Genomic DNA, 13,514 nt, shown 5'->3' with positions numbered 1-13,514 from the left:
AGGTAGAAACAAACAGGGAAGGAAAGGAACAGCAAAAGCCTGTTCAGAGGGAATTTGAGGTGCAGCAGGGACCCAGCAACTGAGAATGCTGCCAAAGGGGACACCACCAGTCCGCCACCCCTGGTTCAAACTGGCCACCGGCCCAGGAGCATCCTCGGAGGCCTTGGGCCCAAGGAGCTAGAGAAAAGCCGTCCACCACCTACTGAGATAGAGACATACTAACTGAGGAAGGAGCTGGCCGTCTGGCATCACTGCCTTTAGTCTGTTTATCTCTATCTCTACCTGCTGGTAGGCGGACTTAACCCACTAGTTCCTGGATTCATCTGCTGCAAGTGACAAGGAACTGAATATTGTCTGCATAAAAACGAACACTGAAACCCAAATCCTGAATTAAAAAAGCTTAGGGGCAACTCAGAACTACTGCCAGCCCAACACAGGTGCCGGCAGTAGTTTCATCCCCAGCGCGTCCCATTTCTGGAAGTAGCGGAAATATTTAAAAACTATTTCCGCAGAGGGGGTTACCCAATGCCCGGTTACCATCGAGTTAATGTGGGAACCCTTACCACCACCTCGATGGGTAGCGGTAAGTGCTCCCCCCTCCAGAACTTACAGCACGACCATTTCTTTTTTTTTGCCCTTTTTACCCGCTGTGGTAAAAAGGGCCATGGAACACGGCAAAAATGGCTGCTGTCACTAGCACAGGGCCCCATTTACTGCAGTTTAGTAAGAGGGCCCTTATGGGAGCCAAGAAAAACATTAAATAAAATAGGGGCTAGCCCAAAGCCTTGTGGGCACACCAAATACATAAGACCAATTTATCAAGCTGTGATCATTAATGACCACCCAAAATTAACGTTTCAAAAATACGATCTAAAACAATTAGGAGCTAGCCCCGAAAGCCCTGTCTATTCTTGCCTATTCAACAACATACGGAGGAATATTTTCAAAGCACTTAGATTTACAAAGTTACTTTCTAAGTCTAAGTGCTTTGAAAATGAGACCCAAGGTCTATTACATCAAAGCCTACTGTTAGGTCTAGTTGAATAATCAATCTCTCTCTACAACTATTCTTGTGAGTCAATACTTTATCCAAGTTTAACCTGTAGGGATTCTGTACTATGTCTGACCCTAAACTGTCTGGCATGATAAACATTAGTACTTTCCCAGAATGGTCTCGCAATATATTAATGTGACTTCCCTTATTCTTCCTCCTATATAAGAGCATACTTGCCCAGGGCCGGTTTTAGGCCCCTCCCCCACTAAAAGCCATAATTTATCAGAATTTAAAAGGAGGTTTGGAGCTCTAGGAACCCCACCTCACTTCATACCTTGATGTGCATCCAGCACGTTTCAGTAGAGAGTGACAGACAGCGGCAGCGATTTTCATATTCCGTCAGCTGCCGAGCCCAGAGCTTCCTCGCTGCTGCATCCCCCCTTAAGGACGCAGTAAGTGACATCAAAAGACGGCGGGATGTAGCAGCAAGGAAGCTCTGGGCTCTGCAATTGACGGGATATGAAAATCGCTGCCGCTGTCTGCAGCTCTCTACTGAAACGTGGATGCACATTAAAGGTACAGAGCAGGGAGGTGTTCCAAGACAGGAGGACAGATGTGCCAGAAATGCTGGGCCCCTGGGAGAGCGGGACCCTGTGCAACCGCCCCTGCCTAAGACCGGCACTGTACTTGCCATAGAATGAACCCCCTCCTCAGTTGCAGTAGTGAGAAACTCCCATCATTGAAGCAGTTCCAACTCCCTCTTCCCCCTTATCAGATTTATTCCCCTGCTCTCTTCCCCCTTATCAGATTTATTCCCCTGCTCTCTCTTCCCCCTTATCAGATTTATTCCCCTGCTCTCTCTCTTCCTCCTTATCAGATTTATTCCCCTGCTCTCTCTCTTCCTCCTTATCAGATTTATTCCCCTGCTCTCTCTCTTCCCCCTTATCAGATTTATTCCCCTGCTCTCTCTTCCCCCTTATCAGATTTATTCCCCTGCTCTCTCTTCCCCCTTATCAGATTTATTCCCCTGCTCTCTATCTGTAGCAGTACGATCTGCTCCCTCACTCACCTGAAAAGCAACTGCTTGTCCTGGGATTTGTATGGAGTGTTGCCACGATTTGGGTTTCTGCCAGGTACTTGTGACCTGGCTTGGCCAGTATTTGGAAAACAAGATACCGGGCTAGATGAACCATTGGTCTGACCCAGTATGGCTACTCTTATGTTCTTATGGCTCACCTCTTCTCCCTCCCATGCAGAAATGTGATCAACCCCGTTTCCCGTACATGTAACAGTATTGCTCCCTTATTCCTCACCTACAGTAATCTCTCTCCATCACATGCAGCAGTGTGACCTCTTCCCTCTTACTCACCACCATAGCATAGCATTCACTTTTCTTTCATACTTGGATCTTATTTTACTTTTTGCAATTTGTTGCATATTGCTACCTTATGCTTTGGATTTCTTTTGTTGTATTGATTAAGCTTTTATAAATCTACTGGTTTTGTATTACCTGCCTAGCTCCCATGATGATGGTTATAATATAAAACTAATCTAACCTTCTGGCTTCCCTCCTCTCATATGAAGAATTAAGTCCCCCCCCTCATTTGCACATTAATAGCAATATGGCCCCCTTCTCTCCCCCACTTGCAGCAATGTTACCCCCAAAGCCCTTATTTCATTACCTTACAAGCAGCAAAATAATCCCCTCCCTCTACCTCACTGTAGTAATATGAATACCTTTTACCAGCAGCAGTGTGACCTTATCTCCCCACCCCTTCATCTACAGAACTATGACCCTTTTGCCTCTTCCCCAGGAATGTGATCACCATGCTCACATCAATCAATGTGATCCCTTACCTTCCCTCCCCTTTTTCATTTGCAGCAATCTGACCCCTTATTTCACTCATTCACAGTAGTGTGGCTTAATTCTGTTCCTTAATTTAGCAGTACAATAAAATTCTACTCTGTAATCTATTGCAGTGACAAACTCCCTTGCCTCTGTCACCTGCAGCTATGCTGCTCAATTCCCCTTCTTTCTCTCACCTGTAGAAGGGTAGCACTTGATCCTCCAATCAGTAGTACTGGAGACTCAGCCATCTGTGCATTCTTTATCGCTGTCACAGTATTTGTTAACCCAGGTCCAGCTGTTACTGCAGCCACTCCTATGGTACCTGAGAAATAAAGCAGTATTGGAGATAACTTTACATGGGAGTTCGGCACAATTTTCAGTAGCCTAAATATACAAAAAAAAAAACCCCACTCCAAAAACCCCTTGTTTCCGTGGGTATATTTATGCATCATATATAAGATGCGTAAATATACCCGCGGAAACAAGGGGTTTTTGGAGTGGGGGGGGGGGTGGTAGTGTAGGGGGAACAATCTTAAGGATTTATGAATATAAATATTTTCATAAATGCATGCAAATAAGTATTATTCTGCGTGGAGGAGTGGCCTAGTGGTTAGGGTGGTGGACTTTGGTCCTGGGGAACTGAGGAACTGAGTTCGATTCCCACTTCAGGCACAGGCAGCTCCTTGTGACTCTGGGCAAGTCACTTAACCCTCCATTGCCCCAGGTACAAATAAGTACCTGTATACAATATGTAAGCCGCATTGAGCCTGCCATGAGTGGGAAAGCGTGGGGTACAAATGTAACAAAAATAAAATAAAAAAAAATTTTAAGGGTAAAATTCTGAATATACAGTATATTTAGCTATATAGCAATGTGATTTTCAACATCAAATTTGTGAATGTGTTTTATGTTTGCATACCAGATTAGTTTCATGTGTCTTCTTGATTAAGCACCTAAGTACATAAGTAATGCCACACTGGGAAAGACCAAGGGTCCATCGAGCCCAGCATCCTGTCCACGACAGCTGCCAATCCAGGCCAAGGGCACCTGGCAAGCTTCCCAAACATACAAACATTCTATACATGTTATTCCTGGAATTGGGCCTCTTTTACAAAGCCACGCTACTGATTCTCAGTGTGGCAGATGAGTGGAAGCCCATTCAATTTCTATTGGCTTCCTTTCATTTGCTGTGTGGGAATCACTAGCGCAGCTTTGCAAAAGAAGCCCCTTGTGCCTTGCTTGTGTACTTAACAGAGAAATTTTCTAAAACTAATTTACCTGGGTAAGAAAATTTTTTTAATTGCTTACACGTAAAGTGGTTAAAAGTACATAGAAACATGACGGCCTATAAGGGCTAAATGGACAATCCAGTCTGCCCTTCCTCAGTACCCACTAATTCCTCCTTTTCCTAAGGGATCCCACGTGCCTGCCCCACGCTTTCTCCACGACATCCACCAGGAGGCCATTCCACGCATCCTATCACCCTTTCCTTGAAAGAGTATTGTCTTAGATTCCTCAAGCCTATTTCCTCTTAACTTCATCCTATGCCCTCTCATTCCAGAGCTTTCCTTCATTTGAAAAGGATCCTGTACATTAATCTCACTGAGGAATTTAAATGTCTCATATCTCCTCTCTCCTGGGCCTATCACTATATGTTTTATGACTGAGACTGCTTACCAATTTGGTAGCCGCCCTCTGGACCGACTCCATCCTGTTTATATCTTTACGTAGGTGCGGTCTCCAGAACTGCACACCATACTCTAAATGGGGCCTCACCAGAGACTTATACGGGGCACTATCACCTCTTTTTTCCTACTGGTCATCCCTCTCCTTATGCACCCAAGCATCCTCCTGGCTTTGACCGTCGCCTTTTCTATCTGTTTGGCCACCTTAAGGTTATCAGACACAATCACTCCCAAGTCCTGCTCTTTTTTCGTTCACAGAAGCACTTCATCCCCTATATTGTATCATGCCCTTGGATTCTTGTAACCCAAGGACATGACCCTGCATTTCTTTTTCTTTAAACTGTTATTTTTATTGACAGGAGAGATGCAAGAATAACAGGAAACAGGCAACGAGAGCCACAGTTCTTATCCAAACAGTACAAATATAATAATAAAATGTGAAACAATAAGATGAAGACCAACTCGTACAAATACCAAGCCATCGTTGCCAAAGTGTTACAATCATGTCAAACTCTCCCCCCTCTTTTTTCCTTTTTGACAATGAAGCGGCTTATAAAACCCCACCCTTATGCCCTTCCCTTCCTCCCCACCTCCCTTCCCCTGAGGCTGAACTGCAACTCCTGTCAGTAAAGCCACACCTTATTTATTAGCTAGCTACGACAAGCATTCATGGCATTTCTGCCAAATGCTAACATAGGCTTGGACATGCTTTCAAGAAGGATCCGAAGACCCCTCCCTCTCCCATGTACCCATTTGTAACATACTTGCATGCCACTTAGCGAGGGGGGGGGGGGAAGAGTCCTGTCCACCCAATGCTGCAGGATAACTTTCCTAGCCAGCACCAAAGCCAGTAGAATGAACTGCATTTCGGAGAGGTCCTGTGCCGTGAGGTCTAAATCTGACCCCATGAGCAGGATCCCGTAGGACCATTCCAACGAGGAAATGAGAACCTCCTCCAAGACAGCCAGGACTCCCCGCCAAAAATCCTGTAAGAGAGGACATTCTAAAAAGTGATACACCAGGGTACCCCTCCTGCATTTACATTTGTCACAATCCTCAGAGTCCCATAGACCCTACTCATACTCCTTACCCCTACTCCTAGTGAGATACACATTATGTGTTTGAACTTCGTGGGTTAAATAAATGTTAAATAGTAGTAGTAGTAGTAGTATTATGTAAGATTTTAAGTTGAATTTCATGAAGTCCTACGTCTGGAGTGATTTTAAACGCTAGTAGGAAACAGCGCGAAAGTTCCTGCACCGTTACCTCCACCCCCAACATCGCACCCCATTGTCTCGTGAGCTGCACAAAGAGAGGGGAAGGACGCCGCGCCTTTCCCATACGGTACCATTTGGAAAGTCTGTGTTCACTGGTCATCTGCATGAAGGCCTGTCCAACGCTGTGAAAAAGGGGGGGGGGCTTCTGATCAGGGCCCCTCAATGCATGGATATAATGTCTAATTTGCATACAGGAAAAGGAGGAATTCTGAGGAAGGTGCCAGAAATCCCAGCACTGTGCGAAGGCTGGACACCGACCACCATCCACCTCTGACAACTGCCCTATATAACGACACCCCTGCCATGACCATGATACAAAATGCGACCTACCCTGACCTGCAGGAAAGTTCGGATTGTCTCAAATTTCCAAAAAAGGGGATGGTCCCACTGCTCCCCCCAAGTGGGCCCTCCACCACTCCCAGGCCAACTTAACTAGGTCACAGGAGTGGGGACAGTTTGATTTGTGTCCCCCTAGAATGGAGAGCATTAGAAACTGAAAAAGGGGAGAAGCCTATCTCCCAGACGCTCGAGGGGGCAAATGCAAACTGCCCAGTGTGTAGTTCATGGATCCAGCGTAGGATCACTGCAACATTATAGAATCTGAGATCGGGTAAATTAACTCCCCCTTCCCACCGTCTCAAGTCAGTTTATTATATCCAATTCGAGCATGGTGCACCCCCCACATAAATGAAGAGATTATCCCACTGTACATTTTTTCATCCTTACTTTTAACCCAAAGTGGCATCATTTGGAGGGGGTACAAAACCTTAGGCAGTTTTAACTAATGCCACCCTTCCCAGAAACAAAATAGGAAAATCTTTCCAACGGCGACAAATATGACGTATGGCCTCTAGTTTCTCCCAAACGTTCTTCCTAGACATGATAATTTGGTCCAAGTGTAGAAAAATGCCTAAATATTTCAAAGGGCCTGAGGTCTAAGCTAAGGGGAAATCAGATAAGCACTTACATGCACAGTTGGTAGAAAGCGCCATTGCCTCTGACTTTTCAGAGTTAATCTTAGTCCAGAGAAGGCCCCAAACTTCTGAATAAGATCAATACGCACAGGGATCCCCCCCAGATGCCTGGCCCAAGAATATTAGCATGTCATCCGCTAATAGGTTAATTTTATGCTCTTGGGCTCACAAGACCGTTGAATCTTACTAGCCAGAGACTCAAGGGATAGAACAAATAACATGGGGGATTGAGGGCACCCCTGTCTTGTTCCCCGCTCCAGCGCAAAAGAATCAGTTAAGTCTCCGTTGACAAGAATTTGTGCCATGGGTGTGCTGTATAAGGCTCTTACCTGTTAAAAACTCCCCAAAGATGCCAAACTGCGGTAGAACCCAAAAAAGATGATCCCATAGAATTTTATCGAAAGCTTTCTCCGCATCTAGGCTCACAATATCATCTCCAGGTTTGCACAAGATATGCACAAAAGGGTTCTCCGAGCCATTTTCCTGTCACAGTAGCAGCTAACAGTTATTTATAATGAGCTAATTAGTATTATAATGTACATGCAGGGCTGATGCACAGCCGTTTTCTGACCCCATGCACTGTGGAAAACCTAACGGGAGGTCTGCACCTCTCGTTGGGGCTGCTGTGAGCGGGACCCATGCAGAGGAGGATGCCCATTGTAAAAATTGGAAGAAAAAATAAACGTCCAAGTGCTCGTCAGGGATGTTCTTTCAAGTGCCTAACACTTGGACGTCCTTGATGAGCACTTGGATGTTTTTTTTTCCTTCCGATTTTGTGCTGGGCATCCTTCTCTTGGACGTGTTTTTCTTACGACTAAGGTGCCCGAAATGACCACCGCCGGAGAGAATCGGGGATCGGGACGTGCAAGGACGTCCAAATCAAAACTGTCACTTACTGCCCTTAACTCAATATTCACAGAGCTGCACATCCCAGCTCTGCACCATGATTTGGCTCTCTACAAACTTGAGCAACACAATGCTGGACGTTTGAGAAGTCTTGGGGTTCACTTTCAAGTCCAGTGAGACTTCATAAACTTCCTGCATGATGTGGCTCAAGTTTATAGAGAGCTGAAACACACTGCAGAGCTGGGAGACTTTGTTTGTGAGGCAGCTCTGATAAAGAAGAAAAAGAAAAAAAGAATTTAGGGTATGAAATCCCACACGCCAGACTGCAACCTGGTACCTGGGATTTGTAGAGCCCTGATACAACCCCCATGCACTTTTGCTGAGAGTGTTCCAAGTGTATAATATGCTTAACAGGTGGAAAATGCTTTTTAAAATTACACCCATTATATGAAGACAGCCCTGGAGGCAGGAAATGCAAATCACATGCATTGTTTGTGGTTTGAAAACTATGACATTTTACATGGAAACATTTCACATAGAGAAAGATGGTGTACATTTATTCAGGTATGTTTTCCACAGTTTTCAAAAGAAAAATTTGTACTTTTATTCTGGGAACTAGTGCAAAGTTCGCAGGTAGAAGTGCTCACAGACTTTGCACAAAAAATTCCAGTAACCTATGGAACGCTGTAAGTCTAAGTGCATTGAGAATGAGCCCCATAGTAACACAGTAGATGACGACAAAGACCTATACAGTCCATCAAATCTGTCCAAGATAAACTCATTGCATAACGTATGATGTGATAATACATATGTATATACTTGAACTTGATATGTCCTAGCCATTTTCAGGGCACAGACTGCAGAAGTCTTAAGTACCTGAATATATGTAAACCACTTTGAATGTAGTTGCAAAAACCTCAGAAAGGCGATATATCAAGTCCCTTTCCCAGAACTGACTAAGCTTGTTTAGTTCCATGCCTTCTATACAGGATTCCTTTGTGTTTATCCCATGCATTTTCATCTCCACCACCTCCCACAGGAGGGCATTCCATGTATCTATGGAAATTCAGGATCCCTTGTGCAATCAGATCAAGGAATTCTTCCACAGATGATGTGGAAGGTGCTCAGTATACCATGAACAGCAAAACTGGTCTCCTCTCCTCTAGCTGGATTATAGTTTACTAGTAAAAAAGGCCCGTTTCAATCAGAAATGAAACGGGCGTTAGCAAGGTTTTCCTCGGAGTATATGTTTGAGAGAGAGAGAGTGTGTGTGAGAGATGGAGTGTGTGTGTCAGAGAAAGAGAGAGAGACAGAGTGAGTGAGTGTGTGTGTGTGTGTGTGTGAGTGTGTGTGTGTGACAGAGTTGGAGTATGATAGACAGAATGTCAGAGAGAGTGTAGCAGAGTTTAAAAAGGGGTTGGACGGTTTCCTAAAGGACAAGTCCATAAACCGCTACTAAATGGACTTGGGAAAAATCCACAATTCCAGGAATAACACGTATAGAATGTTTGTACGTTTGGGAAGCTTGCCAGGTGCCCTTGGCCTGGATTGGCCGCTGTCGTGGACAGGATGCTGGGCTCAATGGACCCATGGTCTTTTCCCAGTATGGCATTACTTATGTACTTATGAGAGAGAGTGAGTGAGTGTTTGCCCCACCCCGTCTCTCTTAGGGCCCGCCCCCACCCCCCTCTCTCTCTCAGGGCCCTCCTCCTCCCCCCTTTATGGTCTGCGGACCCCCTTCCGCCCCCACCTCTCTGGTCTCAGGACCCCCCTTCCCTGCCCCCCCTCTCCAGTCATCCATGTCCAGCGACCCTCCTCTCCCCCTGCCCCCCATGCAGCCACCCATGTACTGCGACCCTCCTCTCCCCCTGCCCCTTCTACAGCCACCCAAGTCCAACGACCCTGCTCTTTCACCTGCCCCCCTCCAGCCACCCAGGTTGTCACCCCAATCCTCTCGCACCCGCTAAGTGGAGTGCCGTCCATCTTGGCAGAGCCGGCGCTCTGGAAGCCGCCCTGATCCTCTGTGCCCCGCGAAGTGGAGCGCCGGCCATCTTGAGCCGGCGCTCCAGAAGCCGCCCCGATCTTCTCTTTCTGACCACAAGATTCCTCGCAGCCGGGCTCCTCCTCCTCAGACAGGCCAGCCAACTGGAGGCTCCCCTTGCCAGCTGGCTGCTGGAGCCCTCACCCCACCTCCTTCTCTGCATAACGGCAACGGTGACGTCAGCCTGACTTTGGAGCCTAGCTCAGCAACTCCGAAGGAGGCATGGACACAGGCAGCTACTTTAGAACGTTGGAGGTGAGAATTATTATATAGGATTAATCTTAGAGTGGAGGAGTAGCCTAGTGGTTAGTGCAGCAGGCTTTTTCCTGGGGAACTGGGTTCAATTCCCACTGCAGCTCCTCATGACTCTGAGAAAGTCCCTTAACCCTCCATTGCCCAAGGTACATATAAATACCATAATGTAAACCGCTTTGAATGTAGTTGCAAAAATCACAGAAAGGCAGTATATCAAGTCCCATTCCCTTTCCCTCTTCCAGAAATTTGCACACTTTATGGCTTCTTGACTTCCTGGACCTTGGAAATATTCGAGCACACTGACAAAGGAGTGAGTCCTTTTGGGCTGAATTTGGACTGAAATAGTAACAGCCTCTTCGTCTAGTAGTCTTTGGTGAGTAGAGTATGTCAAGTATTGATATGATTACTGGTAAGGGGCAATATGGTCCTCTATTGAGTTTAAGGAATTGTAGACAATCCAATCCTGGTCCAAACTTCATGTTTTAACTATGTACCATCTATTAGACCTATCCAGAGACCTACTCAGTCACCCTGCGTATTGGTCTTCTTAATGCTTTATCAGTCAGGAGTAAAACCATGTTTAATTTATAACTTAGTACATCAAATTGTCCTTGCAATATTATACACATAACCAAAACATGGTTAGTTAATTCTGATACTGTTATGGTGAAACAAAAAGTTGCCCTCCGACCCCTGGTAGCCTATTGGCTGTATATCATGCTGTTTTTGTCTTTTACTGAAATTGCCTACTATTACAGGCAATATCTGCTGATATTTTAGTCCTGTCTTTTTGTGCTGTATATTGTCCTCCGAGACTTATAATCTTATTCCTTTTCTTTAGTTGAGTCTATTTTGTCTCTTTCTTTTAATTTAGATAATTAAGCGACTTTAATTTTACATTTGACTTGCTCTCCTCTTTCTACCATTGATAATTTCTGTAGCTACACACACAGTAGGTCACGTATTGGATATGATTTTTTTTTGCCAAAGGAATTAAAAAGAGAGGACTGCCCCCCCAACCTGTGGTTGTACCACTGACCTGGCCAAATCATATACTAATTTGGATTATTTGAGTGCACAATATCACCACATTCTCTAAAGACTATTCATCAGTTCAATCAGAGACCACACACACTGACATTTAGCTATTATCATTGTCTGTTGATGATGCATTAGCACCTTGGAAAGGGACTTTACTTGAGAGTCTGGATCAGATTGCTCCAATGAGAACCTTGAGTTCCTTGCAGAACTGAAGCAATGAAAAAAAAAATCTTTCCTTCAGGAATTTAGGCAATCTGAAAGGGTCTGGAGAAAGCTATTTGAGTGACCACCTGGAATCCTACAACTTCCACCAATGTCAATAACCCTCTCCTCAAGTCACTTCACTGGCTCCCTATCCATTTCCGCATACAGTTCCAACTCCTCTTACTGACTTACAAGTGCATTCTTGAATATAAACAAACGTTTATTTCGTTAAAAATGTATCCCAGCTTACAAAAAACATATGTAATAGAGGTTGTTGCAGACAGAGCAGGCATTCACAGAGCACATGACAAAGGCAGGGAAGAAGGGGGGAGGAGAGGAACAGAAGTTAGATTGGAGACATCACGGTGTGACCTACACAAATAGGATGAAAGCTGATGTGGAGGACCATGATTGGGAGGAGTGGCCTTGTGGTTAGGGTGGTGGACTTTGGTCCTGGGGAACTGAGGAACTGAGTTCGATTCCCACTTCAGGCACAGACAGCTCCTTGTGACTCTGGGCAAGTCACTTAACCCTCCATTGCCCCATGTAAGCCGCATTGAGCCTGCCATGAGTGGGAAAGCGCGGGGTACAAATGTAACAAAAAAAAAAAATATATATATATCCCCAGCGAAGAGCAGGAGAAGGAGCAAGAGAGTACGAAGAAGAGTAGGAGAGGCATGACGACAGCGACAAGGGCGAGATATACTCAGGTAGAATGGAGATGGTTGAAAGGTTGAGAGCTGAGAAGAAGGGAGAAGACAAAAGAGATGGTGAGGTGATGAAAGCAGAAAGTGAGCAATGTGTTCCTTCTGTATATAGTGGTTTCAGATGGAGAAAGATTAGGAAGGGACAGTACCAAGAACAGAAAAGTGTACTGGAGACATAAGTAGTAACTGGGAGAAAATATAAAGTGTATAGAGAAAATACTTCGGCGCGGGACCTCCTCCCTTTTCTATCCAAGATACTTCAACGTGTTGTTCACTGCCGTTGTCTTGACTTTCTTTCATCTCAAACTACTCTTAATCCACTTCAATCTGGCTTTTGCCCTCTTCATTCCACTGAAACAGCACTTGCTAAAGTTTCTAATGACCTGTTCCTGGCCAGATCCAAAGGTCTCATTCTATCATCATCCTTCTCGATCTATCTGCTGCTTTTGACACTGTTGATCACCACCTACTCCTTGATACGCTGTCCTCACTTGGATTTCAGGGCTCTGCTTTTTCCTGGTTTTCTTCTTATCTCTCCCATCGTACTTTGTGTATACGCTGTTGCATCCTCCTCCACTTCTAGCCCACTATTAGTTGGTGTAACAGGGATCTGTCCTGGGACCTCTTCTTTTCTCCATCTATACCTCTTCCCTTGGCACTCTGATCTCATCCCATGGTTTTCAGAATCACCTTTATGCTCCACATCAGAAATTTCAGCAGGCATCCAGGCCAAAGTATCAGGCTGCCTGGATGTCTCACCGCCATCTGAAACTAAACATGACCAAGACTGAGCTTATCATCTTTCCCCCTAAACCAACCTCTCTTCCCCCATTCTCTATCTCTGCGGATAACACTCTCATCCTCCCTATTTCATCAGCTCGTAACCTTGGGGTCACCTTCGACGCCTCTCTTTCCTTCTCTGCACATATTCAACAGACTACTAAAACCTGTCGTTTCTTTCTCTATAATCACCAAAATTCATCCTTTCCTTTCTGAGCGCAACACCAGAACCCTTTATCCACACTCTCACCACCTCTCACTAAGACTATTGCAACTTATTTATTTATTTGTACTTGCTCTCACTTTTTCAGTAGTAGCTCTAGGTGAGTTACATTCGGGTACAATGGATATTTCTCTGTCCCTGGAGGGCTCACAACCTAAATTTGTACCCAAGGCAATGGAGGGTTAAGTGACTTGCCCAAGATCACAAGGAGCAGCGGTGGGATTAAAACCGACCACCTCTGGATGTCAAGACTGGTGCTCTAACCAATAGGCCACTCCTCCACTCCACTTGCTTCTCACAGGTCTCCCTCTAAGCTATCTCTCTCCCCTTCAATCTGTTCAAACTTCTGCTGCACAACTTATATTCCCCCAGTGTCAATATGGTCATATTAGCCCTCACCTCAAGTCACTTCACTGGCTCCCTATCTGTTTCCGCATACAGTTCAAACTCCTCTTATTGACTTACAAGTGCATTCACTCTGAAGCTCCTCAGTACCTCTCCACTCTTATCTCTCCCTACACTCCTCTCCGGGAACTCCGTTCACTGGGTAAATCTCTCATATCTACATCCTTTCCTCCACTGCTAACTCCAGACTCTGTTCCTTTTATCTTGCTGCACCATATACCAGGAATAGACTT

General features: G+C 45.3%; 1 protein-coding gene across 4 annotated transcripts in view; it reads right to left on the bottom strand.

Annotated features, from left to right (window-relative positions):
• Positions 1-13,514, bottom strand: part of LOC115458247 (acetolactate synthase-like protein) — a 211,830-nt gene that overhangs the window by 174,706 nt on the left and 23,610 nt on the right. For all 4 annotated transcript variants that reach the window (XM_030188108.1, XM_030188107.1, XM_030188110.1 and 1 more), the window contains exon 4: positions 3,038-3,165. In XM_030188108.1, the coding sequence (XP_030043968.1) occupies positions 3,038-3,165 (128 nt within the window). The remainder of the gene's footprint in view (positions 1-3,037; positions 3,166-13,514) is intronic.

Source organism: Microcaecilia unicolor, chromosome 14 (assembly GCF_901765095.1).
Source record: "Microcaecilia unicolor chromosome 14, aMicUni1.1, whole genome shotgun sequence".
NCBI lineage: Eukaryota > Metazoa > Chordata > Amphibia > Gymnophiona > Siphonopidae > Microcaecilia > Microcaecilia unicolor.
This window is presented reverse-complemented; position numbering and strand designations above follow the sequence as displayed.